Source organism: Tenrec ecaudatus, chromosome 7 (genome assembly GCF_050624435.1).
Source record: "Tenrec ecaudatus isolate mTenEca1 chromosome 7, mTenEca1.hap1, whole genome shotgun sequence".
Lineage (NCBI taxonomy): Eukaryota > Metazoa > Chordata > Mammalia > Afrosoricida > Tenrecidae > Tenrec > Tenrec ecaudatus.
In genome coordinates this window covers 110,428,773-110,454,974 of record NC_134536.1, presented here as the reverse complement: position 1 = coordinate 110,454,974, position 26,202 = coordinate 110,428,773, and the positions used below count along the sequence as shown (strand labels likewise).

Here is a 26,202-nt window from a genome sequence, read left to right as displayed (position 1 = left end):
CAGTGGCAAGGAGGGCGTAAGAGGCCTGATAAGAGCTTGATCAAGGGCAATGTGACCAAGAGGAATTACTGAAACCCAAATAAAGGCTGAGCATGATAGTTGGACAAGAGAAAAGTAAAAGGAAATAGAGGAAGGAGCTAGGAGGCAAAAGTATTTATAGAGGTCTAAATACAGGCATCTATATGTAAATATATAGATGACAATGGGGAAATAGATCTATGTGCATATATTTATAGGTTTAGTATTAAGGTCTCAGGTGGACATTGGGTCTCGACTCAAGTACTCCTTCAATGCAAGAATACTTTATTATATTAAACTGGCATTCCATAATTCCTTCCTGACATGATTGCCAAAGACAAAGTGGGTGCATAAGCAAATGTGAAGAAGGCTGATGGTGTCTGGCTTTCAAAAGATTTAACATCTGGGATCTTGAAGGCTTGAAGGTAAACAAGTGGCCATGTAGCTGTGAAGCAACCACACACTAGCATGTGTGATCATGAGATGTTGAAGGGATCAGGTATCAGGCATCACAGAACAAAAAAAAATCATATTGAGAATGAGGGGAAGTGTGGAATGGGGAGCCAAAGCCCATCTGTAAGCAACTTAACAGGACATCCCCTTACAAGAAGGGTCACAGGGAGGAGAGGAGCCAGTCAGGGTACAGTGTAGCAACGTTGAAACCTACAACTTTCCTCTAGTTCCTAAATGCTACCTCACCCCCACTATCATGATCCCAATTCTACCTTACAAGTCTGGCTAGACCAGAGGATGTACACTGGTAAAGATAGGAACTGGAAACACAAGGAATCCAGGAGAGATGAGCCCTTCGGAACCAATGGTGAGAGTGGCGATACCAGGAGAGTGGAGGGAAGCTGGGGTAGAAAGGGGGAACTGATAACAATGAACTACATATAACCCCCTCCCTGGGGGACAGACTAAAGAAAAGTGGGTGAAGGGAGATGTCAAACAGTGTAAGACATGAAAAAATAATTTATAAATTATCAAGGGTTCGTGAGGGTAGGGTGAGCAGAGAGGGAAGGAAAAATGAGCTGATAGCAAGGGTTCAAGTAGAAAGCAAATGTTTTGAGAATGATAGCAACAAATGTACAAATGTGCTTGACACAATGGATGTATATATGGATTGTGATGAGTTGTATGAGCCCCCAATAAAATGATTAAAAAAAAAAAGTTGAAGTCTCAGAAACTCATGAGTCAGAATTTACTTGATGGCAGTGAGTTTAGGGGTTTTTGTTTTGTTTTTTGCTTTATAGCATTGGCTGTCATCCCCGCAGTGTTTCTAGCTCTCTTCCCACTGCCTCCGAGGGTACTCTGTCCCATTCACTGTTCTTTCCTGGCCTTTCCTGCCTTCTGAATTTTGCTTTTGGACAAATCCTTCCCTGTGGTCTCCTGTGGTTGGTTGTTTGAGAAGCACATGGTCACGGGCTGTGTGGAATAATGCCGTCTTTAGGTTAGTGGAGAGCTTTTCCTTGATGTGGGCTCATTTTCAGGCTTGAAGGTGTCTACAGGCCACAGTCTTGGAGGTACTTATTGTCAGACTTATACATCTGGTCATTTTACAGTTTTTAATTTTGTCCTTTTTTTTTCTCCTTCCCGCTGTTTAGCACTTTCTATTACGGTCTTGATCTGAGTAATTAGTAGTGGTAGCTGGGCATCATAGAGTTCTTCTGGCCTCAGCAAAGTGGAGATTGTCATTAATCTCCTGGACTGATTATTTCCTTTAGTCTTTGATTTTCTTTGCTCCAAATGAGCAAAGAACAGTAGAAAGTTTTAGAAATCCACAGGGACAGCTTTGCCCTGCCTTGTAGGGTCACCATGAGTCAGAATTAACTTGATGGCAGGAACTACTCACCAGCTCTTTAGAACCCACTCACCACATCCAGAGTAGAATGTAGAACATTATTTTTGTGGGATTATTTTTACTAATTGACCTAGATACCCTCTAAGACTATTTTCTAAACCCCCAAGTCCGTTTCTAAGTCCCTAAGCACTAACTCATTACCTGAAGTGTTTGATATAAGAAATTTCTTATATATAAGAAATTTTTAGAACTTTGACCCTTATATGAGCATTTGGATTATTTAAATTGTTTTGTTATTGTAAATAATGCACTGAACATGGTGTGTATATACTTGTGTGTATCACAGCTCTTAAATCTTTAGGATCTATACCTAGTAGAGGGAGTTGCTGGACTGATAAATTTTCAAAAAAAATTTTAGTCTGTTTCAATCCAGTTTGCACGATTATTTTCAAGTGGGTGGATTATTTACCCTGTGTAAAGAATAGTAATATTACCCTGGTGGGGACTGAGCATGGTGGGACAGGAGGAAAGTCAAGGGAAATGGAGGAAAGAGCTGGGAGGCAAAGGGCATTTATAGAGATCTACATAAAGGCATGTACATATGCAAATATATTTATATATGAGGATGGGGAAATAGATCTATGGGCATATATTTATAGGTTTACTATTAAGGTAGCAGAAAGACATTAGGCCTTCACTCAAGCACTCCCTCAATGCAAGAATACTTTCTTCTATTAAATTGGCATTCTATGATGCTCACCTTCCCAACACAAACGCTGAAGACAAAGCAGGTGAATAAGCAAATGTGGTGAAGAAAGCTGATGTTGCCCGCTTATCAAAAGATACAGCATCTGGGATCTTAAAGGCTTGAAGGTTAACAAGCGGCCATCTAGCTCAGAAGCAACAGAGCCCACATGAAAGAAGCACACCAGCCTGTGTGATCATGAGATGCCGAAGGGATCAGTTATCAGGCATCAAAGAACAAAAAATCATCATTGTGTGCTCACCTCCATGATACGATCGCTGAAGACAAATGGGTGCATAAACAAATGTGGTGAAGTAAGCTGATGGTGCCCCGCTATCAAAAGTTACAGCATTTGGGGGTCTTAAAGGCTTGAAGGTAAACTAGCAGCCATCTAGCTCAGAAGCAATGAAGCATACCAGCAATCATGAGATGATTGAAGGGATCAGGTATCAGGCATCATCAGAGCAAAAAATCTTACCATAGTGAATGAAGGGAAGTGCAGAGTGGAGACCCAAAGCCCATTTGTCGGCCACCAGAGATCCCCTTGCAGAGGGGTTTCGGGAGGAGATGAGTCAGTCAGGGTGCGATGTAGCACCGATGAAGAATATAGCTTTACTCCAGTTCCTAAATGCTTCCTTCCCCTCCCTCTCGCCCCCCCCCCCACTATTATCCCAATTCTACCTTGAAAGTCTGGCTAGACCAGAGGATGGACACCGGTACAGATAGGAATCGGAAACACAGGGAATCCAGGGCAGATGATCCCTTCAGGACCAAAACACAAGGATTCTAGGACAGATGATCCCTTAAGGACCAGTGGTGTCAGTGGCAATACTGGGGACATAGAGGGAGGGTTGGTTGGAAAGGGGAAACCGATTACAAGGATCTACATGTGACCTCCTCCCTGGGGGATGGAAAACAAAAGTGGGTAAAGGGAGATGTCGGACAGGGCAAGATATGACAAAATAATAATTTAAAAATTACCAAGGGTTCATCAGGGAGGGGAAAAAATGAGAACCTGATGCCAGGGGCTTACGTGGAGAGCAAATGTTTTGAGAAGGGAGGGGAAAAAATGAGAACCTGATGCCAGGGACTTACGTGGAGAGCAAATGTTTTGAGAAGGATGAGGGCAATGAATGTACAAATGCGCTTTACACAATTGATGTATGTATGGATTGTGATACGAGTTGTATGAACCACTAAGAAAACGATTAGAAAATAGTAATATTAATTCTTTTGAGCTATATTCCAGTATTTGCCTTGTGCCTTCATCTCATAATTTGTTTCTTAAAATGTGAACTCTTAAAATTGCCTGTATTACCTGGCTTTATATTTTTTAAGTACTTTTAAGAAATGTCTTTTAAATAGACATTTCAAGATATTTAGATTCTAAAACAGCACTGGAGGTACTGTGGGGAAAGCATTGAACTGCTGACCACAAGTTGCTCTACAGGAGCAGGATGAGGCTGTCTGCTCCCGTAAAGATTTATGGCTTCGGAAACCCTGTATAAAGGTGTTATGTGTTGGAATCGACTAGACGGCAGTGAAATTTTTCAATAAGAGAGAAGTATAAAGAGTAAACATTTCATGGAATTGTATTTTGATTGTGTGCTGCTTATTCATGATTTTATTTATTTATTTATTTTTAAATCATTTTGTGAGGGGCTCATACAACTCTCTTCACAATCCGTACGTACATCATTTGTGTCCAGCACATTCATACATATGTTGCCATCATCATTCCCAAAACACCTGCTTTCTACTTGAGCTCTTGGATCAGCTCCTCATTTTTCCCCTCCCTACCCTTTCCCTCCTCCCCGTGAACCCTTGATAATTTATAAATAATTACCATTTTATCATATCTTATGCCGTTCGACGTCTCCCTCACCCAGTTCTCCGCTGTCTGTCCTCCATGGAGGAGGTTACATGTAGACCTTGTCATCTGTTTCCCCTTTATCCCTCATCCTCCGTCTACCCTCCCGATATCGCTACTCTCACCAAAGTTCCTGAGGGGCTCATCTGCCCTGGATTCCCCATATTTCCAGTTCCTATCCATGCTAATGTACATCTTCTGGTCCAGCTGGTTATGTAAGGTAGAATTGGGATCATGATAGTGGTGGAGAGGACGCATTCAAGAACTAGAGGACAATTATGTTTCATCATTGTTACACTGCACTCTGACTGGTTCCTCACCTCCCCACAGCCCTTCTGCAAGGTGATGTCCAATTTTCCCCAGGTGGGCCCTGGGTCCCCACTCTGCACTCCCCCTCATGTAGTTACATTGATTATAACAGTTAATACTGGGAAGGAAACACAGTGGTAACAAATACATGTTGACATACTTGTCTTATAATCTAAAAGACAAAGAACATGAATTTTGAAATTGGAAGGAGCCTTCCATATAATTTGGTCTAACCATTTTTGATTTGTTAATACTCTACATATTATTTCCACTAATTGATGATGACCTAGATTGTATTTGAAGACAATGGGTACGTCTTAATTTTCTAGCAGTTGTAGTTGTTGGAAAGTTCTTAAGTTTGAGCAGATATTTTCACACTTGAAACTTTCTTGCTAAAGTCTCAGGAATTAATAAGTAGGGTAATTCCATTTGAAGGGCATTAGTTTGTTTTCTTCATAATTTGCTTGTTTTTTATAACCCGATTTTTCCCAGACACTTTATAGAAAAATCTATTGGGCTAAGTTCCAGTTTGCAAAATCCTTGGCCTTCCAACCTTTTCTGTCTTCAATGAGTTTTTGAGGATCTGATTCTGCCCTTCTAGTGCTTGATATTGCTCTTATCTGTTGTTTGGGTTAGCTTTAAGTTAATTGATGATATGGATCTGAGAGTCCCTCTAAGAAAGCTTTTAGCATCCCTCATCATTTATTTATCCTTAATCATCACTTTACATATAATTTCTTGAACATTTAGACTATTTTTTTATTGTCAGTAGGGAGTGTGGTGGCAGAGTAGGTATGTGTTGGGCTGTGTATCATCAGTTTGAAACCACCAGCTGTTCTGACGGAGATGAGACTCTTCACTCCTGTGAAGATGTAGTATGTAAAACCCACAGGAACAGTTCTACTCTGCCCTATAGGCTCATGCTGAGTCAGAATCTACTCAGTGGCACCAAGTTTATTTTCTTTCAACTCAGTTGTCTTCATCTTGCCAAAAAGATCCTATAATAATATTAACATCGTTAGTATTTTGAAAAGTGCTTCTATCTACTTAGTAACAGAAAAGAAAATGAGAATACGCTTTCTTTGAATTGCTTTCCACATATTTTTGATGATGAACTGTTGAAAATCTTATTGACACTTTTCAGGTTGTAGCTTTTGAAACTTGCTTTTCAAAAGTCTTTTTTAATCCCTTGAGTTTATGTTGAGCATTTGTTGAGGTCTCTATCTGTGTCAAGTACGGTCCTGCAGAAAATAAGGTGCTTGCTTAACAAATGAGTTTTGAATAAAAGGGCAAATCTTTCTGCTGATAATTAAGTTATTTTCATACATCCTTTAAAAAGTCTTTAAACAATTGTTAGACAGAATAAAATATTGGTGTCTTAATAGGTTTTAATATAAGTTTAATATTTTTCATCCATAACTCATGAAGCTTGGTTTATATTTTAAAGATAGCTTAATGATTTTTATTCTAATGAATGACGTACTGTTTTCCAGGAATCTGGTGAAAGCAAAAACTCATCAGAATGTAGAGATAGTGAAATTCAAAAATGGCAGCTAGCCCCTGTTCGAAAGATGGGGCAACCAGTTTTATCTCGGAAATCCTCAGAAGAAAAAAGTGAAAAAGTAGCAAAAGAATCTACTACTGTTATTTGCACAGGAGAAAAAACTTCGAAACCAGGTAGTTGAGACTAAAATAAATGATCATATAAGTAATGTATTTACATTTTATGTCATATATTTGAGAAATGAAAAAAATGATGATTTTTTAATGGCAGTAATAATTATTTAGGTGTTTGACCTTACTTGAAATTAAAAACTGTTGCTTTAAATTCTGAAAACTCACTGGTGAAATTTCAGAAAGCAGAGACACGATGAACCAAGTCATCTGTTGAGCACAGATTGGTAATCTATGACAGCAAATGGAGTGGGTTGACTCGAGTGGTTTTGACCATCAGTCGGAAAACAAGCCAATTTGAGTGTCTTACAAAAGAAGGGCAGAGGAGGAACTTCAGGTACTGATGTCCGATAAAACTCTTAAAGGAGTTTTGGTGTTTAGGGGAAGAGAAAGATTATGGTGAATATAGTCAAGAAATTAAAAAAAATTTTTAAGGAGATGCTATAACTTATAAAAACTGATAGGGGTTATTCGGTTAAGGTGGAGAACTTTATGAGGTAGGAAAGAATTAATAGTTGAAGAGCAAAATGTATCATGAAGACACCAGTGGAATTAGATGCAGTACATATGGTCATTTGGGGGTCAGTGGGGATGGTTTACCCATTTTAACAGGAAGGTCTTTTGAAAATTCGTGGAAATAGAATTGAAAATAGAAGTTTTCCACAAACTTTTTGAAATCCCATTGTATGTAGTAGGAGGAAAGGCAGAGGTAATATTTAATAGATTTGATGTTGAGTAGGTGTAATAGCTTACAGTTTCAATTTTCTCAGTGTAATATGAGGTGAGAAAATCAAATGAGGTTAAAGTTGGAGAAGGAAGTATTGTTGGCTTAAGAGCAGAGGAGAAAGTGTGGAATAGGTTTCCTGGAAAATAGGAAGACAAATTTATTATGCAAATATAACAAGATTCGGACAGCAGAATGAGATTCCTATTTGAGTGCTGTGGTTATGTATTACAAGTGAAATATGCCAGCAACTGTCTTTCATTCCTGGTCAACTTCAGCTGTTTGTAGGCTATTTGTGTGACGAATGAAAACTCTGGTTTTGCCAATACAAATGTTTAAAGTAGATGCACTTAAAGGTGTTAAACTATACGTGGAAATGGTGCTAGTGTTAAACTATCCAATTTAAGTTGGATATTTAGGTAAATGAGGACATAAAGATAGTAAAATGGTAGATATAAAAATTGGGGGATGAAAGAATCCTAGATTAATGAGATAGTATGATACTTAAAAGTGAGAGTAGTTTCATGCTTGATGATGAGATTTCAAAGATGCTTAGGAATTAACAACTGAGAAGTAAAAAAATCAATAGAAAAGGTTATTACTGAACCTAATAATCACATCAAGCACAAGTAAACTATAAAAGACTCATTCATTTTGGTGTATTAGTAAAGTCCTTAAATTAATCTGCCCAACTAAGGTTAAGAAGAAATTTCTAAATAACTTTTAAAAAGTTAATAAATACACATAAATAAATAATAACCTCTTGAGCACTATGAATGCTGTTATCTAAAACGAGAAAAAAGTACTGTATATACTCAAGTATAAGTCGACCCGAATATCAACCGAGGCACCTAATTTTACCACAAAAACTGCATTAAAAATGTGCTGGAAAACTCTGCTTATACATGAGTATATATGGCACACACATAGATTCAGGGCCATTAGTCATGATTTTTATTTTGTCTATATATATTATAATTAAAATTTAAGTGTCAAGGAAATGTTAATATGAAATGGTTCCTATTTTATTTCTTGTGACTTTCAGGCAGTCAATTTTGATTATAACTTTGCAGTTTAATGAAAAATTACTTGTAATAAACAATTTCATTAGCTTGACATTCCTTTAAAATAGGTGCTCATGAGAAGCCAGAGATAAAAAAGAAGAAGGTTGATAAAGGGGGCGTGCCTAATGTGCATTCAGCTGCTGGTCCTGCTTCCAAACCTTCTGCAGATCAGATCAGACAAAGTGTAAGGCATTCCCTCAAAGACATCCTTATGAAGAGGTAACAGATTATTATTGTTTAAGATTGAAAAGTAATATGTTCTTCAAGTGTTTGAAAAATAATTGAATTGTTTCAATTTTAAGACTTACAGACTCAAATTTGAAGGTACCAGAGGAAAAGGCTGCAAAAGTTGCCACAAAAATTGAAAAAGAACTTTTCTCTTTTTTTCGGGACACAGATGCTAAATATAAGAACAAATATAGAAGTTTGATGTTTAATCTGAAAGATCCCAAAAACAATGTAAGTTTTTTCTTTTGGTCATACCTATGGATATTTACACTTCAAAATGTTTAGAATATGAAGTGATCTAAGAATGCAATATAATTGATCTGCAATTTATTTCTTGTGGTGAAAAATGTAGAAATAACTTTTTTGAATGTAGAACATTGGTGCAATATGAGGTAATTTTTTTGAGTTTATGGACAGTTCATTTATAAAAAAAATTAACAGGAGAGCTCCAGCCCCTAGAGAGCGACCTACTTGGTAAAAGTAGAGGGTCAGTGGAAAAGAGGAAGGCCCTCACTGAGTTTGATTGACACAGTGACTGCAACAGTGAGCTTAAACTAACAGTTGTGAGGATGGCAGCAGAATCAGGCAGCATTGTGTTCTCTTGTGCATGGATTTGCTACTCTCATGGGAGTCAACTCGATTCTTAAAAACAGCAACTTAAGCAAAATGCATATTGTACAATACTTGCCATTATAGCCCAGGAAGTCTAGGTACTTCATGATTAAATAGTTTGGGAACTTTTTTCAATAAACAAAGACTTAATTTAGGTTTATTTTTTTATTAACTTTTATTGGGGGCTCTCACATCTTTTAACACAATCCATACATTCAGCATATTTACACATGCTGCCATCATCATTTTGAAAGCGTTCGCTTCCCACTTGAGCCCCTGATAACAGCTCGCCATTTCTTCCCCCACCCTCCTTCACGAACCCTTGATAAGTTATAGATTATTATTTTCATATCTTATATGGTCCTCTGTTGCTCCTCACCCACTGCTCCGTTATTTGTCCCCCTGGGAGGCAGGTTATATATGGATTGATCTTTGTAATCAATTCCCCCCTTGCTTCTCCCACACTCCCCTAATCCTCCTGGTATCTCTACTCTCCTTATTGGCCCCGAGGGGTCTATCTATCCCGGATTCCCTGTGTTGGGGGCTCTTATCTGTGCATGTTCTGGTATAATCCGATTTGTAAGGTAGAATTGAGGTCAAGATAGTGGGGGGAAGCACCAGAGGAAAGTTGTGTGTTTCATTGGTGCTGTACTTCACCCTGACTGGCTCATCTCTTCCCTGTGACCCCTCTTTGAGGGGATGTCCAATTGTCTACAAATGGGCATTGGGTCTCTACTCCAGCACCCCTTCCCCATTCCGCATTCACATTGGGCATGAATTTGTTCTTGGTCTTAGATGCCTGATTAGGTTTCTTTCTTACAGTTGGCTCGTTGCTCTAGAATCCCCTTCAAGCCCATCAGAATTCGAACATATAAAATCTTAGAAATATATAAGACATTACATTTAGTAAAGCTTTTTTCTTCTTGCAATACCTTGCTGTACTACAGATAGCTTATGGTGCTGATCAGAGTCTTACACTTAGCAAAATTTTTGCGTAATTATAATGGCTCCACTGTACATGCTTTTCCATTGTGCTTTTTGTTTGTTTTTGTTTTGGGTGAAGTATATATTCTTTTCTCCCTCAGATGACAAATTCCATGTTACAGTGCTGTCATTTCTTTGTGTAATAGATAATATAAGGGGTCAAAAAGTTTATAGAAAAATGAAATGAAAAGATAATGTGTTTTTTCATGAACTTTAAAAAAACCTTACATATAAAATATTAACCAAATATAAATCTGGTTTTAAACTTAACTATTATTATAATTTCCTCTAAAGTAGAGCCCCCTCTTTAAAAAAGTCTTTCTCCTTCTTTCCCATTTTGAACCTTTACAGATATTATTTAAGAAAGTACTAAAAGGAGAAGTAACGCCTGATCATCTTATAAGAATGAGTCCAGAAGAACTCGCTTCTAAAGAGTTGGCTGCTTGGAGACGAAGAGAAAACAGACATGTAAGGTTATCTGCACATATGTGTTTGACTATATCAAAACCCATCTTTTTAAGTTAGAGGGTGGATTTTATGCAGAGATAATTCATCACAGTTTGCCCAAGAACACAGGCTTTATTTTGTGCTGTTGGTTAACTTTTTTTAATAGTTAACTTTTAGCCATCTAATTCTTAAATTTTTGTCTTTCATATTTCTGTATCTGCATAGCTTTTGTCTGATTCCTTCCATTGTCAGATCACCTCATGTCTTGTCATATTTTATAAATTAGAAGGATGGGGGCAATAACTACAATTTTCTTTTTGGTAATTGCAGTGACCACACAGAACTCAGACCTAACTCACAATTAGGGCAATTAGTAGGTACCCTGGTGGCGTAGTTGTTAAGTGTTAGCTTGCTAAGTACCAGGTCTGTAGTTCAAAACCTCCAGCTGCTCTCAGGAAAAAGATGGGTTTTTCTACTCCCGTAAAGAGCCTGCAATTCACAGGGGTGGTTCTACCCTGTCCTATAGGGTTACTCTGATGAATTGACATAGATTCAGTGAAAATGAGTTTGGTTTTTGTTTGTGTGTTTATTAGGGAAGTTAACAAGCTACCAAAGTTGGGATCAGTGATCAGTAAGAACACTTTCATTGATCCACAGCAGCGCCTCTCCTCAACCAGTAGTAAAGTTTCTCTGATTTTGACCTTTCAGCCACTTGATCTCGTGGCTTCTGCCTCATTGGCCAGGAAGCCAGCCCTCACAATCTCAGTCTGGGCACTCATCTTTTATTCTGTCTCATGACCTCGTTGCTGTGGACTCTGTAGTACCTTCTTCTTTACCTCTGCCCCTTCAGCCCAGCAAACGGAGATCTTGACCATGCTAAGCTGGTGTCTGATCTTCCAATTGGTCTTGCTTCAAAGATGGCTTATCCTTATTGGCAACTAAAATGGACCAATCCCTTCTATTTTGTTCTACCACAGTCACTTGTAAGAAAGGAGTTCAAAAAGTTGTGGGAAATTCCCATGATCTTTTACTTCCATTTTTCCATCAGCTTTTTAGAACCCCTGCTTAGATATGATAGTGAGATAGTCATATTATCCAATAATTTTATTACCTGAGATCTTAATCAACACCAGTCTTCATGTAGATCCCGTGCTGAGTGTAACTTGAAGCTCCTAGACCATAGCCATATAGTTGACTCTGAGCCCTCGTGACTTGTGTAGGATTTCTGAGACTAACTCTTTATCTTGCAGAGCAGTTGAGCTTGAAGCTCTAAATGTGGTTAGCAGTTTGGTGCTACTGTGCTGGGGGCTCTGTCGTTTGAAGCAAGGTGTTCACGTATTTTGTCACCTCACCTTGTATAATTTTCTTCCCCCTTTTATTTTGAAAGTAGCCGCAATCACCTTTGTTTGCCTCTGTACCCTAAATAGGTACATGTCTCAGCTCTGCTTTGAAACTATGGCTACAAGGCTCATCTACACTGAAGACTAGCGTGTACTTCTTTTTTCCTTTCCAATAGTTTTATTGAGATGCATACCACATATATTACCATAGTTCAGTCATATTTTAAAAGAGTTATATATACATCACTACCCTCGGGTTATTTAGAACATCCCCCACTCACCTGTATCCATTATTTGCCCCCCAATTCCTGCCAAACCCTCGGCCTAATAAGCCATTACACCAATTATTTTCTCTATTATACCCAATAAGCCATTACGCCAATTATTTTCTCGATCCATCTGTCCATCCTTTGCTTCATATGCTGGAAAACATGCCGAGAAAAAAAAATCCCCTGAAAATAGCATTTTTTTTTTTTTAAGCAAGAAAAAGAAATGACTGACGACAATAGGGACCTTGCAGGTTACTTTTAGGCTCCCACTGTCCTCCATAGCTTTCTGCAAATTGAGTGTTCACAATATAATCTCTGATACCTTTCCCTTCTTCGGATTTGGATTTTATTATTTATCATACTTGCATCCTACAGGCAGGTGTGTCACTTCCATGTAGGCTTAGTTGATGCCTCACTTGGATGGTTGCTTGTTTGCATACACATCTAACTTGTACTTCTTTTAGTTTACTGTTGCCCAAAATGGGCTGTACCACCCACTGGAATGGTTCAGGGGAGATCCAAAAACAGATACCTACACTTCATTTTGGATTATGGGCTATATATAGCACAAAAGTGCCAGAGGAGTGCTGAGTAATTTTTTTTTTTACTAAAAAGAGGTGGTAGCCCAAATAACTTTGGGAACCTATGTTGTACTTCATTTCTTTCTTTAGAGAATGATTGCTGCTTAACCCACTTACTGCCAAACAGTCAGTTCTGACTCAGAGGCTTTCTGAGACTGTAAATCTTTATGGGAAAAGACAGGCTCCTCTTTCTCCCATGGAACGAGTGGCTGGGGGATTTGAACTGCCAACCTTGAGGTTAACACATGTACACCTAACTCATAATGCTACCAAGTCTCCTTGATATTTAACAAATGGAAAATAAATTATATCCCTGTTTATTCCATTATCTTTCAGCTGCCCTTTACTATTTCTTGCTAGACTTCCTTTGTTTTTTTGTTTTATTGTTGAACTTGTTCAAATATGAATTATTACCACTACGCAAACTAAATCAGGAAATGACTGACACAGAACTACCTTATTTTTAATATTTAAGTATATAATACCTTTTATTTTAGGAGCATAAGAGCAGAATATATCTCTTGCCTTTGTGACACCTCTAAAGTACTAAATCAGAAAATAAAGTTTAAGATATAAATACTATGTGTTTCATCGCTTTAAAAATTAAATTGCACTTTATTCATCTCTTGCTAATGTATGTGTCAGCTTCCCGAGGCTAGGATATAGGGTCCCGTCACCAAAAGCAGTTTCTGTCATCTACAAGTACGCAGTAGTTGTTTGTGGTACAAAAGATAAGCTAAAAATGAAAGAAAAAAGTTCACATTCTCCCGCTTTCAGGTAAGCTGTCAATATTTAGTTATACATATGGAAATGCATATTATAAATTGCGAGATTTTATTTATTTGTTTCCTGTTAGACCATTGAGATGATTGAGAAAGAGCAGAGAGAAGTTGAAAGACGACCAATCACAAAAATAACTCACAAAGGTGAAATAGAAATTGAGAGTGATGCCCCGATGAAAGAGCAAGAAGCTGCCATGGAGATTCAGGTGAAAACCAAAATCAAATGTCATGCTGTAGTGCTTTATTCATGAAGATTCAGACAAGATTGATTAGGGTTCTTAAAGAAAAAGTTGTAAGTACATTTATTTTAAGATAGACTGTTTCATTGGTTTATTTTTAAAAATATGTTTAGAATATAGTTTCTCTGTATGGAAATTGCATACAAGGCAGTATATAGAATGTTGCACACATACTTGCTAAACACTTGTAAAATACAGATTACTGGGGTCTCCCATTGACTTCAAGAATTTTAGAAATCTTTTGAGTGCTTTTTATGCAGACTACAGTTTGAGAGCAGGTGAGGATGTGTCTTATTTTCAAATATCAATGAGAAAATAACTTGTCAGAAGCCTTGGAGAATGAGGAGTATGTTGAGATTTTGTTTTAAGTCCCAGTAGGTAGCATTTGTTTTTGAGGAAATAGTAAAAGCCTATTAATGGAGCAGTCTGGCCATGGTTCAAAGTGGCTGTGAACTAAGGCCAACTTTTATCAGCTAAAACTAATTTTCACACTTTTTTTATTTTTGCTAGGAGTCTACAGCCAGTAAGTCATTGGAGAAAATAGAGGAACCTGAAAAGCAAAAAGAGGACATTGACTCCATGTCAAAAGATACCACCAGCCAACATAGACAGCATCTTTTTGATCTTAACTGCAAAATTTGCATAGGTATTGGGAATTTTTTCTTCCTAAAATGTTGACTTTATTGTGAAAGTGAAACACTTGTCTTTGTATACCAATATGTGTAAGTAGATTTTTGTTTCTCTTGTATTGGTTTTATAGGGGTCATTATTAATGAATCAAAACATGAAGTTTGTGGGGAAAATGGCTGTACAATAATACAGATTTTAATCTTTATCTCCTCAGCTGAATCATGTACCTTTCCTCTTTCTGAATTCATTTCAAGTTCATGGCATTCATAGTAACTAGAATGGGTTCCCCCTCTGTTTTTGTAAGCACATACATACATAAGAGTGTTTGTAGTTATTTAATATATCATGATCTAAAATATTACTTCATGTACTGATAGTAAATTAAAATAAAAAACTCAAAGTCTTAATTCTGTAGCCCATGTTAAAAGATTTCGATATTTTATCTAAGAGCAGTTAATAATGACTAAATTAAAGGGTTTTTAGCAGGTAAAATTACAAATAACATGAAATTAAAATTTTATGAAAATCTTGCGTCTTTGAATATAGATTATGTGAGAGTAAGTCAAGAAGTATTGGGACCAGGATTCCAGCTTATGCATGTTTGAGTTTATTTCAAACAAAGCGTGCTTCGACATACCCCTACAGTTACTGGAGGACTACAGACAAGCCCTAGTAATGCACTTGTCTCAGTCTCCTTAGGGTGCCTTCAGAACAAAGGGCCCAGGAGTTCTCTGATGCCAGCTGAGAGGGTTCTGGTGACTATTTTAGGAGGATTCTAAAGCGACAATCTTGATAGATTTTTTTTTGAAGGACACAGGATTATTATGAAGTTTTAAAAGAAATTTGAATACTACAATGGAGAGAAAAGGCCATGAAAAGTGAAACCAGGGGATTTTTTTCATCATGATAGTGTGCCTGCTCATTCAAGGGTAAGAAGGGCTGGCCTATAAGCATTTCACTGGGAAAAAATACCCTATCTAATACCCTATCTACCCTACAGCCCTGATCATGTTCCTTCACACTACCTTTTATTCCCAGAATATAAAGAACATATAAAAAAATAATTTGAGTAACTTGAGAATGCCAAAATTGCTGTTTTTATGTGATATGTGAATGAAAGAGTGCAGAATTCTTTGGGGAAAAGATTACAGAGATGGAAAACACAGCCTTAAGAAGTATATAAGCCGAAAACACATATATCAAAGTCAATAGATAGATTCACGTTTTGATATTTTTGTTTAATATATATTTGCGATTTTTATAGCAATACTTTTTGACTTATTTTCATTGATAGAAGAGGCCTTTCCAGTAACCTAAGTAGGAGATTGATAATTTTAATTAGAGTGATAGTAATGGAAATATGAATTAGTAGAAGCTTTGAGATACATAAGTTAGGTACTATTGATTAAGAGTTTAGATTGCTGTGCTATGGTATTAAAAAAAAGGATGTATCAATTGATAAACTTCCCTTTATCATCATGCTAAAAGAGTAAAATACTATAAATTAAGGAATTTTCCTGTGAAAGAAATAGCTGATGATAATCCCCAAAATTGTTTTCACGTAACCATAATCATTTATGACAATATTTTAGTAAATTGATTGTATAGCACATTACCCAATGCAGTCCATCTTTTGACCTCTTGACTGCTGCTTCCATAAGTATCGATTGTGGATTGAAGCAAGACAAAATCCTTAACAACGTCAATCTTTTTTTTATCATGATGTTACCCGTTGGTTCAGTTGTGAGGATTTTGTTCTGTTTTACGTTAGGTTGTAATACATACTGAAGGCTGCAATACTTGATCTTCATTAGCAAGTACTTCAAAACCTTCCACTTGTAGTAAGCTTGGTTGTATCATCTGCATAGTGAAGGTTGTTAACCAGGCTTCTTCCTGTTGCCGAATTCTGCACATAGTCCAGCTTCTCAGATTATTTGCTCAGCATACAGATTGAAAAAGTGTGGTGAGAGGAGGATACAGCCTGGATGCACATGTTTCGTGATTTTAAACCAGGCAGTATTCCCTTATTCTCTTTACACAACTGCCTCTTGATCCCTGTTTAAGATCTCCATGAGCACAATCATGTGTTATGGAATTCTGATACTTAAGGCAATGCATAGCGTGTGATGCCCTTTTTGAAGATGAATGTAATGCCATTCTCTTGAATCTGTCATTCTGACATGGTACACTACATGATGGTCTGATTCAAAGTGGCCCATAGCAGTTTGTTCAGTTTACTAATGCGTAGGATATGGACCTTTATGTGTTCTGCTTCATTTTTGATGACTTCCAGCTTTTCTAGATGTTTATTTCAAACATTCCAAGTTTCTGTGAGAAATAGACACAACTATTTCTCCTCATTTTGAGTTGTGCCCATCAGTGAAGGAAGGTCCCAAAGACTTTACACCATCCTTGTGATTATTGTGGATTCTATTTTGAGAATGCAGCTCAAAGTCGTCAGATTTTGAGTGCTTTCAGACTTCAGGGGCTCATTTTTGGGTACTATTTATCTTACGGTGTCTCACTGTTATTCGCAGGGTTTTCAGTGGCTAATTCCTCTGAATTGGACAGTAGTCTACTTTGTAGTCTGTTTTTAGCCTGAAAGCTCTGCTGAATACCAGCATCACAGCAACACACAAGCTACAACAGTACGACAGACTGACAGACAAGTGGTGCTTCAGATTAGAAAAAGGGAAATTAGGCTACTTATTTCATATTTAGGGATCCTGGGACAGATGGTTAAGTATGTAACTACTTACTGAAAGGTTGTTGGTTCAAACCCACCCAGAGGAACCTCAGAGAACTTTCCTGATAGCCTGTTACCAGAGGTCACCTTCGGGAGCAGCTTTGCTCTGCACACATGGCTGTCTTCACACGTCGGATTCGATAGGAACAAACAACCACAGTACAGATTTGCCTGTGGCTGTATTGTATTTAGACAAGAATATTTATATAATGATGTGAAACGAGAACATGAGTATTTGTAGAATAAATTGCATTTCAGTTAAATTAGGTTTTTGTGTGTCTAAAAAGAGGGCTGGGGGCGCGGTAAGGACACTATAGTCAATTCCCTGTGGATTCTTAAACACTGGTTTACTATAACTCCTTAAAAGCAATAATGAGAATAAAAATACATGGTTACTCAAAAATAAAAAAAGAGACCTAAGAATAACTTTGGGAAGTCAAGATTTATCAAATAGAAATTGCAGTTTTCGGAAATGTTTTATTTTGGTGTATTCTGTTTTTAGGCCGAATGGCACCTCCTATAGATGATCTTTCTCCAAAAAAGGTGAAAGTAGTTGTTGGAGTATCACGTAAGCATTCAGACAATGAAGCCGAAAGTATAGCAGATGCGTTGTCTTCAACCTCAAATATTTTGGCTTCTGAATTCTTTGAAGACGAGAACCAAGAGTCTCCAATATCAGCATTCTCTCCCGTTCCACGGTAATTTTTTCTATAATAGTCTTTTATAGATCTTTTATCGAGTTGAACTTTGAGAACTGTAAAAAAACAGACAAGTGACATATCTCTTTGGGAAAGTAACCATACTTCCTGTAAACTACGTGGGGGAAAAGAATGACTTGAACGTCCATTTAGAATGTTGAATATGGGCTTGGCCGGTCGTCTTCGTGGGAGGAGAGCGATCTTTAAAAAAAAAGAAAAGAATGTTGAATATATAGAGACATTACTTTTAAAACGGTTTTTGATTATACTGATTCCAAAAGGCAAGGAAACTTGAATTATTAAAGAAAAATGGCCTTCATTCTGTGGGCCATAGTCTGCCTAAACCAAGCAGGATAACTGTGTACAACATATGTAGGTAAATATGAGTATGATTTTGTAACAAGAAAACGTAGTCTCCTTAATCAGTAACCTATATGTACTTTGACTTTCTTGACATGCTAAAAAGAAATAACTGGAGATCTGCTAATGTTGGATGTCATTTTCTAGGCTTGAGATGCCTGGGACTGTTGAGGTTGAGTCTACATTCCTGGCTCGTTTGAACTTCATCTGGAAAGGTTTCATCAACATGCCTTCTGTGGCAAAATTTGTCACCAAAGCTTACCCTGTATCAGGCTCCCCTGAGTACTTGACAGAGGTACTGTGAATTTCCACCCTTTGTCCCTTGGTATGTGAGCTTTTAAAACAGAGTAGGTGGAGGAATATACATTTTTTAATCATTTTATTACGGGTTCATACAACTCATCACAATCCATACATACATCAGTTGTGTAAAGCACATTTGTACATTCATTGCCCTCATTATTCTCAAAACATTTGCTCTCTACTTAAGCCCCTGGCATCAGGTCCTCGTTTTTTCCCCTCCCTCCCCACTCTTCCCTCCCTTATGAACCCATGATAATTTATAATTATTTTGTCATAACTTACCCTGTCTGATGTTTCCCTTCACCCACTTTTCTGTTTTCTATACCCCAGGGAGGAGGTCACATGTAGATCCTTGTACTCGGTTACCCCTTTCCAACCCACCCTTCCTCTATGCTCTCAGTATCAGCATCTGCCCTGGCCCTGTGTTTCTGGTTCCTATCTGTACCAGTGTCTACCCTCTGGTCTAGCCAGACTTGCAAGGTAGAATTGGGCTCATAATACTGGGGGGGATTAGGGGGAGAAAGCATTTAGGAACTAAAGGAAAGTTGTATTTTTCATCGTTGCTACATCGCACCCTGTCTGGCTTGTCTCCTCCCCGAGACCCCTCTGCAAGGGGATCTCCAGTGGCCTACAAATGGGCTTTGGGTCTTAACTCCGTACTCCCCCACCCCGCCACCCCCCCTATTCACTATGGTAAGATTTTTTGTTCGGATGATACCTGATCCCTTCGACACCTTGTGATCATACAGGCTGATGTACTTCTTCCATGTGGGCTTTGTTGCTTGTGAGCTAGATGGTCGCTTGTTGTATTGGACAGGGTTCTCTAGAGAGACAAACCAGATTGCTAGTAATTATATATAAATATATTTATAAAGATAGATATATAATTCAAGAAATAAACCGTTAATAAACTATAGCACTTGTTTACCTTCAAGCCTTTAAGACCCCAGACACTATATCTTTTGATAGCCAGGCACCATCAGCTTTCTTCACCACATTTGCTTATTCTCCCGCTTTGTCTTCAGCTGTTGTGTCGGGAAGGTGAGCATCATAGAATACCAATTTAATAGAAGAAAGTATTCTTGCATTGAGGGAGTACTTGAGTGGAGGCCCAATGTCCTTCTGCTACCTTAATGCTAAACCTATAAATATATGCACATAGATCTGTTTCCCCATCCTCTCATATAAATATACTTGCATATATACATGTCTGTATCTAGACCTCTATAAATTCTCTTTGCCTCGCAGCTCTTTCCTCTATTTCCCTTGACTTTCCTCCTGTCTCACTATCATGCTCAGTCCCGACCAGGGTTTCAGCAATTCCTCATTACCCTTGATCATGCCCTACCAGGCCTCCTACACCCTCCTCACCACCAATTTGGATCACTTTTTCCTTTGTCCCTGGGTTTGTTAATACCACTACCTTTCCCCCCACCTCCCCCTCTCCCATGTCCCCCCAGAACTGTCAGTCCCATTGTTTTCTCCAGATTGTTCATCCAGCCTATCTTATTTAGACAGACCAGCGGAGATAATAACATGCACAAAAATAAGACAAAGCAAAATCAAGCAACAATATACAACAAAACAAAACACAAAAGAAAAGCTTGTAGTTAGTTCAAGGATTGTTTGTTGGCCTTTGGGAGTGTTTTCTAATCCAATCTATTGGGGCATCACACCCTGGCCCCAAAGTCCACTTTCAGCATTTCCCGGGGACCTCGCCTCTCCATTCCCTTGCTGTTCTGTTGCACCCCTTTAGTGTTTTGCCTCTGTGTGGCAGTATCAGATGGGGTGCAATTCCCACACTGTGTCTGGTGTCCCCTGTAGGGCTATGGGTCAGTGAGGGGCGTCATGTCTCATGGTGGGGCCAGCCATGTGGTCCTCTCTGTGGACTGGCTGCTCTAATTGGGATCATCATCCTCAAGGCCTGGTGGGCCAGGATGTAGTAGGAAAATATGGTTAAATAGTAAAATTCATAATTAAAATACTAACATTGATTCTAAAAGAGCTTAATTACATTATGAATTCAACAGATTTTGAAAATTGTCCCCACATGTCCCATGGTTTGTAACATGTCCCTCACTGTGTCAGAGAATTAAAAATTGATGAAATCCTTGAGACTCTCGCCCTGATGCCCTTTCAACTAGGAGCTGAAGCCACTCACAGAGGCCACCTTTCATCTTAATGATAGATAGGCTTATAAAACAAAAAGTGGCATCAGTGAGTACTCGAGACCAGACAGCATTACCCATAGGTAAAGATGAGAAAGGAAGAAGGATCAGGAAAGTTAGATGAATGAAAATAGAAGAAACAGAATAGAAATAAGCAGAATCGTTACATATTGAGAAAATATAATCAATGTAAAACGGATCAAATGGGACCCTAATTTGCCGAGCTTCCACCTAAAGCACAATAAAACATTTTTAAAAATTCGAGTCTTCATAGATGAAATTTTCTCTAAGTACAAACGTAAACATTAAAGATGGACTTTTGTATGGTTTTCAGTGTTAGCCCACCAGGAAGGCTTTTTATTGTTATACAGGTCTTCCTCGTGTATTGATGTGTGGGCTGATGCTCACCCATTCTTGTGAAATCTAGTATAGACCGAAGTTAAAGCGGCATAGGTAATTAGTTGCCTCATAAGATGCGTAAAATATTTAAAGAAACCAATATTTAAGTAAATAATCTAATTTGATGTTATTTAATGGTACTGCTGATGATTTTTCTCATACTTCATGAGGAAAACAGGAACAGATTGGTGAAAATTTAAATGTTCTTAGCTACAATCCTGAATTGGTGTTATATATACTTTTTTATTTCAGAAAGACTGCTTTAGAAATATTTTACATATTAATGCCTTTTCTGTGCAATATTGCATTCCAATTAAATTTTCTAACCTCTGAAATCTAGCTGTTGATGAGAGAGAACGCCCATCCTGAATTGTTAAATGTGTTATGCTTACTGCTGCTTCCCTTTTTGTACCTGTCTCCTGCTAAGAACCTCTTATGATTTCAGACTTTTCTTAATAGCTGTATTCTGGGCACACATACTCAGTCAATTGAATCTGACACTTGAGGTAAAACCTAATGGTTATCCTGGTATTGTATTACATTGTTTGATTTACTTGCTAATATTTTTCTTAACAGCTAAGGTTGTATGAATTGTAGTAAGTATATTCTGTATACGTGATTGCTTTTTTTTTTTTTAAACCACAGGATCTGCCAGATAGTATTCAAGTAGGTGGCAGGATATCACCCCAGACAGTTTGGGATTATGTGGAAAAAATTAAAGCATCAGGAACCAAGGTAAGGAGAACTTTTTTCACTTTACAGGCACATGAGAATGTTTGAAACAAACCATTCAGTTTGGTTCAAGTTCCCTTGTGGAAGGGAACTTTATTATTAATAGATTATTTTATAACTTATTCTATAATCTTTTATAATAGATTATAGAATAATCCAGTGGTTAGAATCAACACTGATTCTAAAATAAATGATATGCCTCACAAAACTGAATAAAGTTGTTCACTAAATCTTGTGGGGGGGACCAGTATTCACTTTATTTTGGGTATTCTTTCTCTATGGTTTATATCAGTGTTTTAGAAGGAATGCTTTAAATAGTGAAAATGGCTCTGGAGTTTTGCCTTTCCTCACTTATAGAGAGTTATTTTGGTTAGCACACAGGTAGGTTAAGCAACTACAATAAAGAAACCCTAAAATTACGTAGAAATCAATTATTTTCTTAGGTGAGATAGGCTAGTCATTGTGGGTGTGGGTGTTTACACAGCTGTTCTACAAGATCATCCAGAGATACCAGGCTCCATCTGTTGCTAATTTTGCTATTTCCCAAAGTGTTGCCCAAATCAATCAAAACATCAAAACTGACATCCACACAGTGGGGGGAAAACTGAGAAACGCAGGTCTAGTTGTTTTAAGGGAAAGACCTAGAAATTGTAGTCATTATCTTAATTTTTGTAACTTACATTGGCAAGAACTTAGCCATAGAAAATTAAATTATTAAAAGAAGTAATTTTCACACCCTCCCCCAAAGTACCTAGTATATTACAATCATGGCCTATATGATGTTTGTTTGGGCAGTGCTTATAAATAAGGACATACTAATAAGTATCTATAGTCTCAAACCTTGTGAAACTGATTGTATTGAAAATTTGATCTACATATAATGGCATATAGTAAAAATAGATGTTATTTTGTGATACAGTGTCAAATCTCATATTAATGTATTATCTAAAGGTGTTTTAGGTATATGTAAATATTTCTTTAATGTTTCTGTGCATATAAAGGTATACTGTATACAGGTAGATTTCAAGTTCATGGAAAATGAAATTTAAAGGTGATAGAATTGGTCCATAAACTTTTTGAAGACCCCTTGTACTATACAAAGTAAAGTACAACAATGTTGCTATTAGAGTTCCATTTTTCCCCTTGCCTGCAGAGGTTTAAGTCTAACAAAACATGTTCAAAAAGGCTTTACACTCAGTGCATATCTACAGACAAGTTCTTTCAAAAGTACTCTGGCCTTAATCTTACTTGATTCCCTTCAAGAAAATAAGAAAAGAAAAAAAATCTGTATTCAGTGTTACTAATTGAATTTTAACAAAAGTGAACATTTTCCCAAACTTTGAAACAAGTTTTGGGAACATTGCCCCCGTAGAATAGCAGGTTTTAGATGGATCAGAGGTTTTGAGGATGGTCAGGTAGACCTTAAGGATGAGCCATGAGAAGGAGGATTGTCAGTGTTGAAGAATGAACCTACTGCCCGATGTCCAGAAACTGGAGGAAGACAATTGTAGGATTGCCATTGAAATGATAGCTGCTGAAGTGGAGAAATGATAGCTGCTGAAGTGGAGATCTCACATGGTTTAGCATTTTTAATTTTAAACACATGAACTTGGCTTCTCAAGCTTTTGACTTGATGGCTGCCAGAAAGGTTGCACAAAGATCAGTTTACTTTCCCTCTTAAACAAATTGAAGTTAATGACGATAATGTTATGGACTGAATCATAAATACAATCTAGAGAGCAAGATCCAGTTAAAGCTTCTGCGCTAACCTGTGGACTTGTTAAATTCAAGGAAGAGAAATCAGCTTAGGTTTTGGAAACTATTTTTTTGGGGGGGAGGGTGTTAAAGAGGTAGTCTTAACGGATTTTTCTCAAGGACATAGGACTATCACAGGACTTAAAAGGAATACATTTCAAGAAAATGGAAAACTACGTTAGAGCGAAAAAAAAAAGTCAATGAATTCCATTGAGAAATGTTTTTCCATCATGACAGTATACTTGCTCATTCTTTGAGGGTAGCAAGAACTTTCCCTAGACTATGAGACACGTTATAACGCACATCTACCCTAGTGCCTGATAGAGATTCTTCTGTTCCTAGAACCCAACACTTAAATGGAGCAAAGTTGAGCTCCTTGAGGATAACAATAATTGCCATTTTGACTTCGTGTGAATTGAAGGATGAAGAATTCTTCAGGGAAGGATTTGAGAACGAGAACACCACCTTTAGAAATGTATAGACCTAGGTGGAAGGTAGATCCAGAAAAATGCGGTGCTCTGGTTTGGTAGCAATACTTTTGGACCCACCCTTATTCTAAACAAACGTTTGACTAACGCCTCACGGTAGATATAGACTTGACCTGTTTGGACTTACGTACACATTTGACTTGAAGAGAATTAGGAATGGAGCTCATTTGTAAACTGGGTATTCCTTTACATAATAGTGCTTGCCCAATTTCCAAGTCATAGAATGTGCTGTTTCATGGATCGTGTCATAGACATTAAGTGATGGATAGCTATTCAATAAACTTTGAAACTCTGAATGTTAATTTTCGACCTTCTCTAAAATAGAATCCTCTAGTTTTTTGTTTTTTTAGTAGCCCTGGTGGCATGGTAGGAGGATCCCTTATGGTGTCGTGATGATTCATAGGCTGCACTCCCCACGTTGTCAGTTTGAAACCACTAGCAGTGCTCAGGGAGAAACAAAGTCAACAGGGGCAGCTCTACCGTGTCCTCTCGGGTTGCTCTGTGTCACTCCCAACTTGATGGCCATGAGTTTGGTTTGGTTTTGGTGCACAGTGACGATGTATCAAACCCACCGGCCACTCCCTGGGGGAAAGATGAAGGTGTCTCCTCCTGTAAAGATTACAGCCTCAGAAAGCCGCAGGGGCACTTCCTTTTGTTCTATAGGGTTGCTCCTGGGTTTTCAGAGTTTTTCTTTAATAGCCCTAGTGGTACAGTGTTTAAGCTCTAAGCTACTAACTGAAAGGCTACTAACGGAAAGGTTATCAACTTGGACCACTCCTTCTGTAGGAGAAAGATGAGGCAATCTATTGGATTATGTAAATATTATAACCTTAGGAACCCTTTGGGGAAGTTCACTTTATCCTATGGGATTGCTATGCGTCAAATTCCACTTGCTGTCAGAATAGTAGCAGTCCTTTATGGAATCATCCAAAATATGATTAGTTTTAACCCCAATGTATATTTTAGATTTTTAAATTAAGACAGTGTTAGAATATAAATATACTTGAAGCACTACTAAAAAGGAGTTACCACATCTAATTGTTAATGGAAATGAGAAAGAATACTCTTGAACATTCTGGAAATCATTCTTGAATATACCCATAGGTACCGCCCAATACTTTATAGTATGCCTCCATCTTCAACTGATTTGAAACCTATAATAATCATTATATATATATGTATATGTGCATCTTATGCTTTACAAATTTTTTAATCTAAAGGTGGGGAATTTAGATGATGGAGCTTTTATGAAAGCCAGAGCACATTCATATGCTTACTTTTGGATCCTGCATCAATTATAAACAAATCCAACAACCTTCCCTCACTTAATTGTACACCTTCATGCAAAAGCATTTATTTCTTACACTATGAAATTAGTAACAACTTAGGGATGGCGTCTCTCTTTGAAATAAAGTGAAAAACTTAGAGGGAACCGAAACAGTTCCTGAGCAAGCCAAATCATTTTATAAAACTGTGGCCTCCGTTCATTGGAAATCTTTTCACCAAGCCCCTCTATTACCTAAAAGTAGTCCTAGTAAGGTAGATTATCAATAGGGCTTTGTGTGTCGGTGTGTGCATGTATGGGTGAGTTGGGAGGGGAGTGCTATTAGATGCCAGTGTGCCAGGAGCACAGGGGATGGCCGCCCGGTGGAGCTTGCAGCCTTGGACACGAGGTTATAGTACAGCTGTCAGAAGTCTCGGGTTTCATTGACTTTGTCATCTCTGAGCCTCAGTATCTTATGGGAAACCTTCATAGGAAGAAAAACATCCACCAGAGGATTAAATCTTAAAGCTCTTTCTCTAAGGGTCGTGTTCTTTCCATATCGATGTTTGGTAATAACCATTATTAGGAGACTGGATAGATGCTACTTTAACCTATTTTTAAATAGCCATTTGTAATTTTTCTTGAATAGGAAATTTGTGTGGTTCGCTTTACACCAGTAACTGAAGAAGATCAAATTTCTTACACTTTGCTGTTTGCGTACTTCAGTAGCAGAAAGCGCTATGGAGTAGCTGCTAACAACATGAAGCAGGTTAAGGATATGTACCTTATTCCTTTGGGTGCCACGGATAAAATTCCACACCCTCTTGTGCCTTTTGATGGACCTGGTAGGTGTACATTTTAATGATACTGAATGATTTATGTAAAGTGGGTGGTGGGACCTAAGTGACAAATTTATTCTGTTTGCCTTTTTGAGGTCCAGGCCCATAGGTGGCTTGACTGGGACACGTACCT

General features: G+C 37.8%; 1 protein-coding gene across 6 annotated transcripts in view; it reads left to right on the top strand.

The window, feature by feature from the left end:
• Window positions 1-26,202, top strand: part of PHF3 (PHD finger protein 3) — a 92,102-nt gene that overhangs the window by 63,436 nt on the left and 2,464 nt on the right. For all 6 annotated transcript variants that reach the window (XM_075554928.1, XM_075554926.1, XM_075554932.1 and 3 more), the window contains 10 exons: window positions 6,237-6,420; window positions 8,274-8,424; window positions 8,508-8,664; window positions 10,381-10,497; window positions 13,523-13,654; window positions 14,198-14,333; window positions 17,566-17,761; window positions 18,269-18,416; window positions 21,637-21,726; window positions 25,880-26,075. In XM_075554928.1, coding sequence (XP_075411043.1) covers window positions 6,237-6,420; window positions 8,274-8,424; window positions 8,508-8,664; window positions 10,381-10,497; window positions 13,523-13,654; window positions 14,198-14,333; window positions 17,566-17,761; window positions 18,269-18,416; window positions 21,637-21,726; window positions 25,880-26,075 — 1,507 coding nt within the window. The remainder of the gene's footprint in view (window positions 1-6,236; window positions 6,421-8,273; window positions 8,425-8,507; window positions 8,665-10,380; window positions 10,498-13,522; window positions 13,655-14,197; window positions 14,334-17,565; window positions 17,762-18,268; window positions 18,417-21,636; window positions 21,727-25,879; window positions 26,076-26,202) is intronic.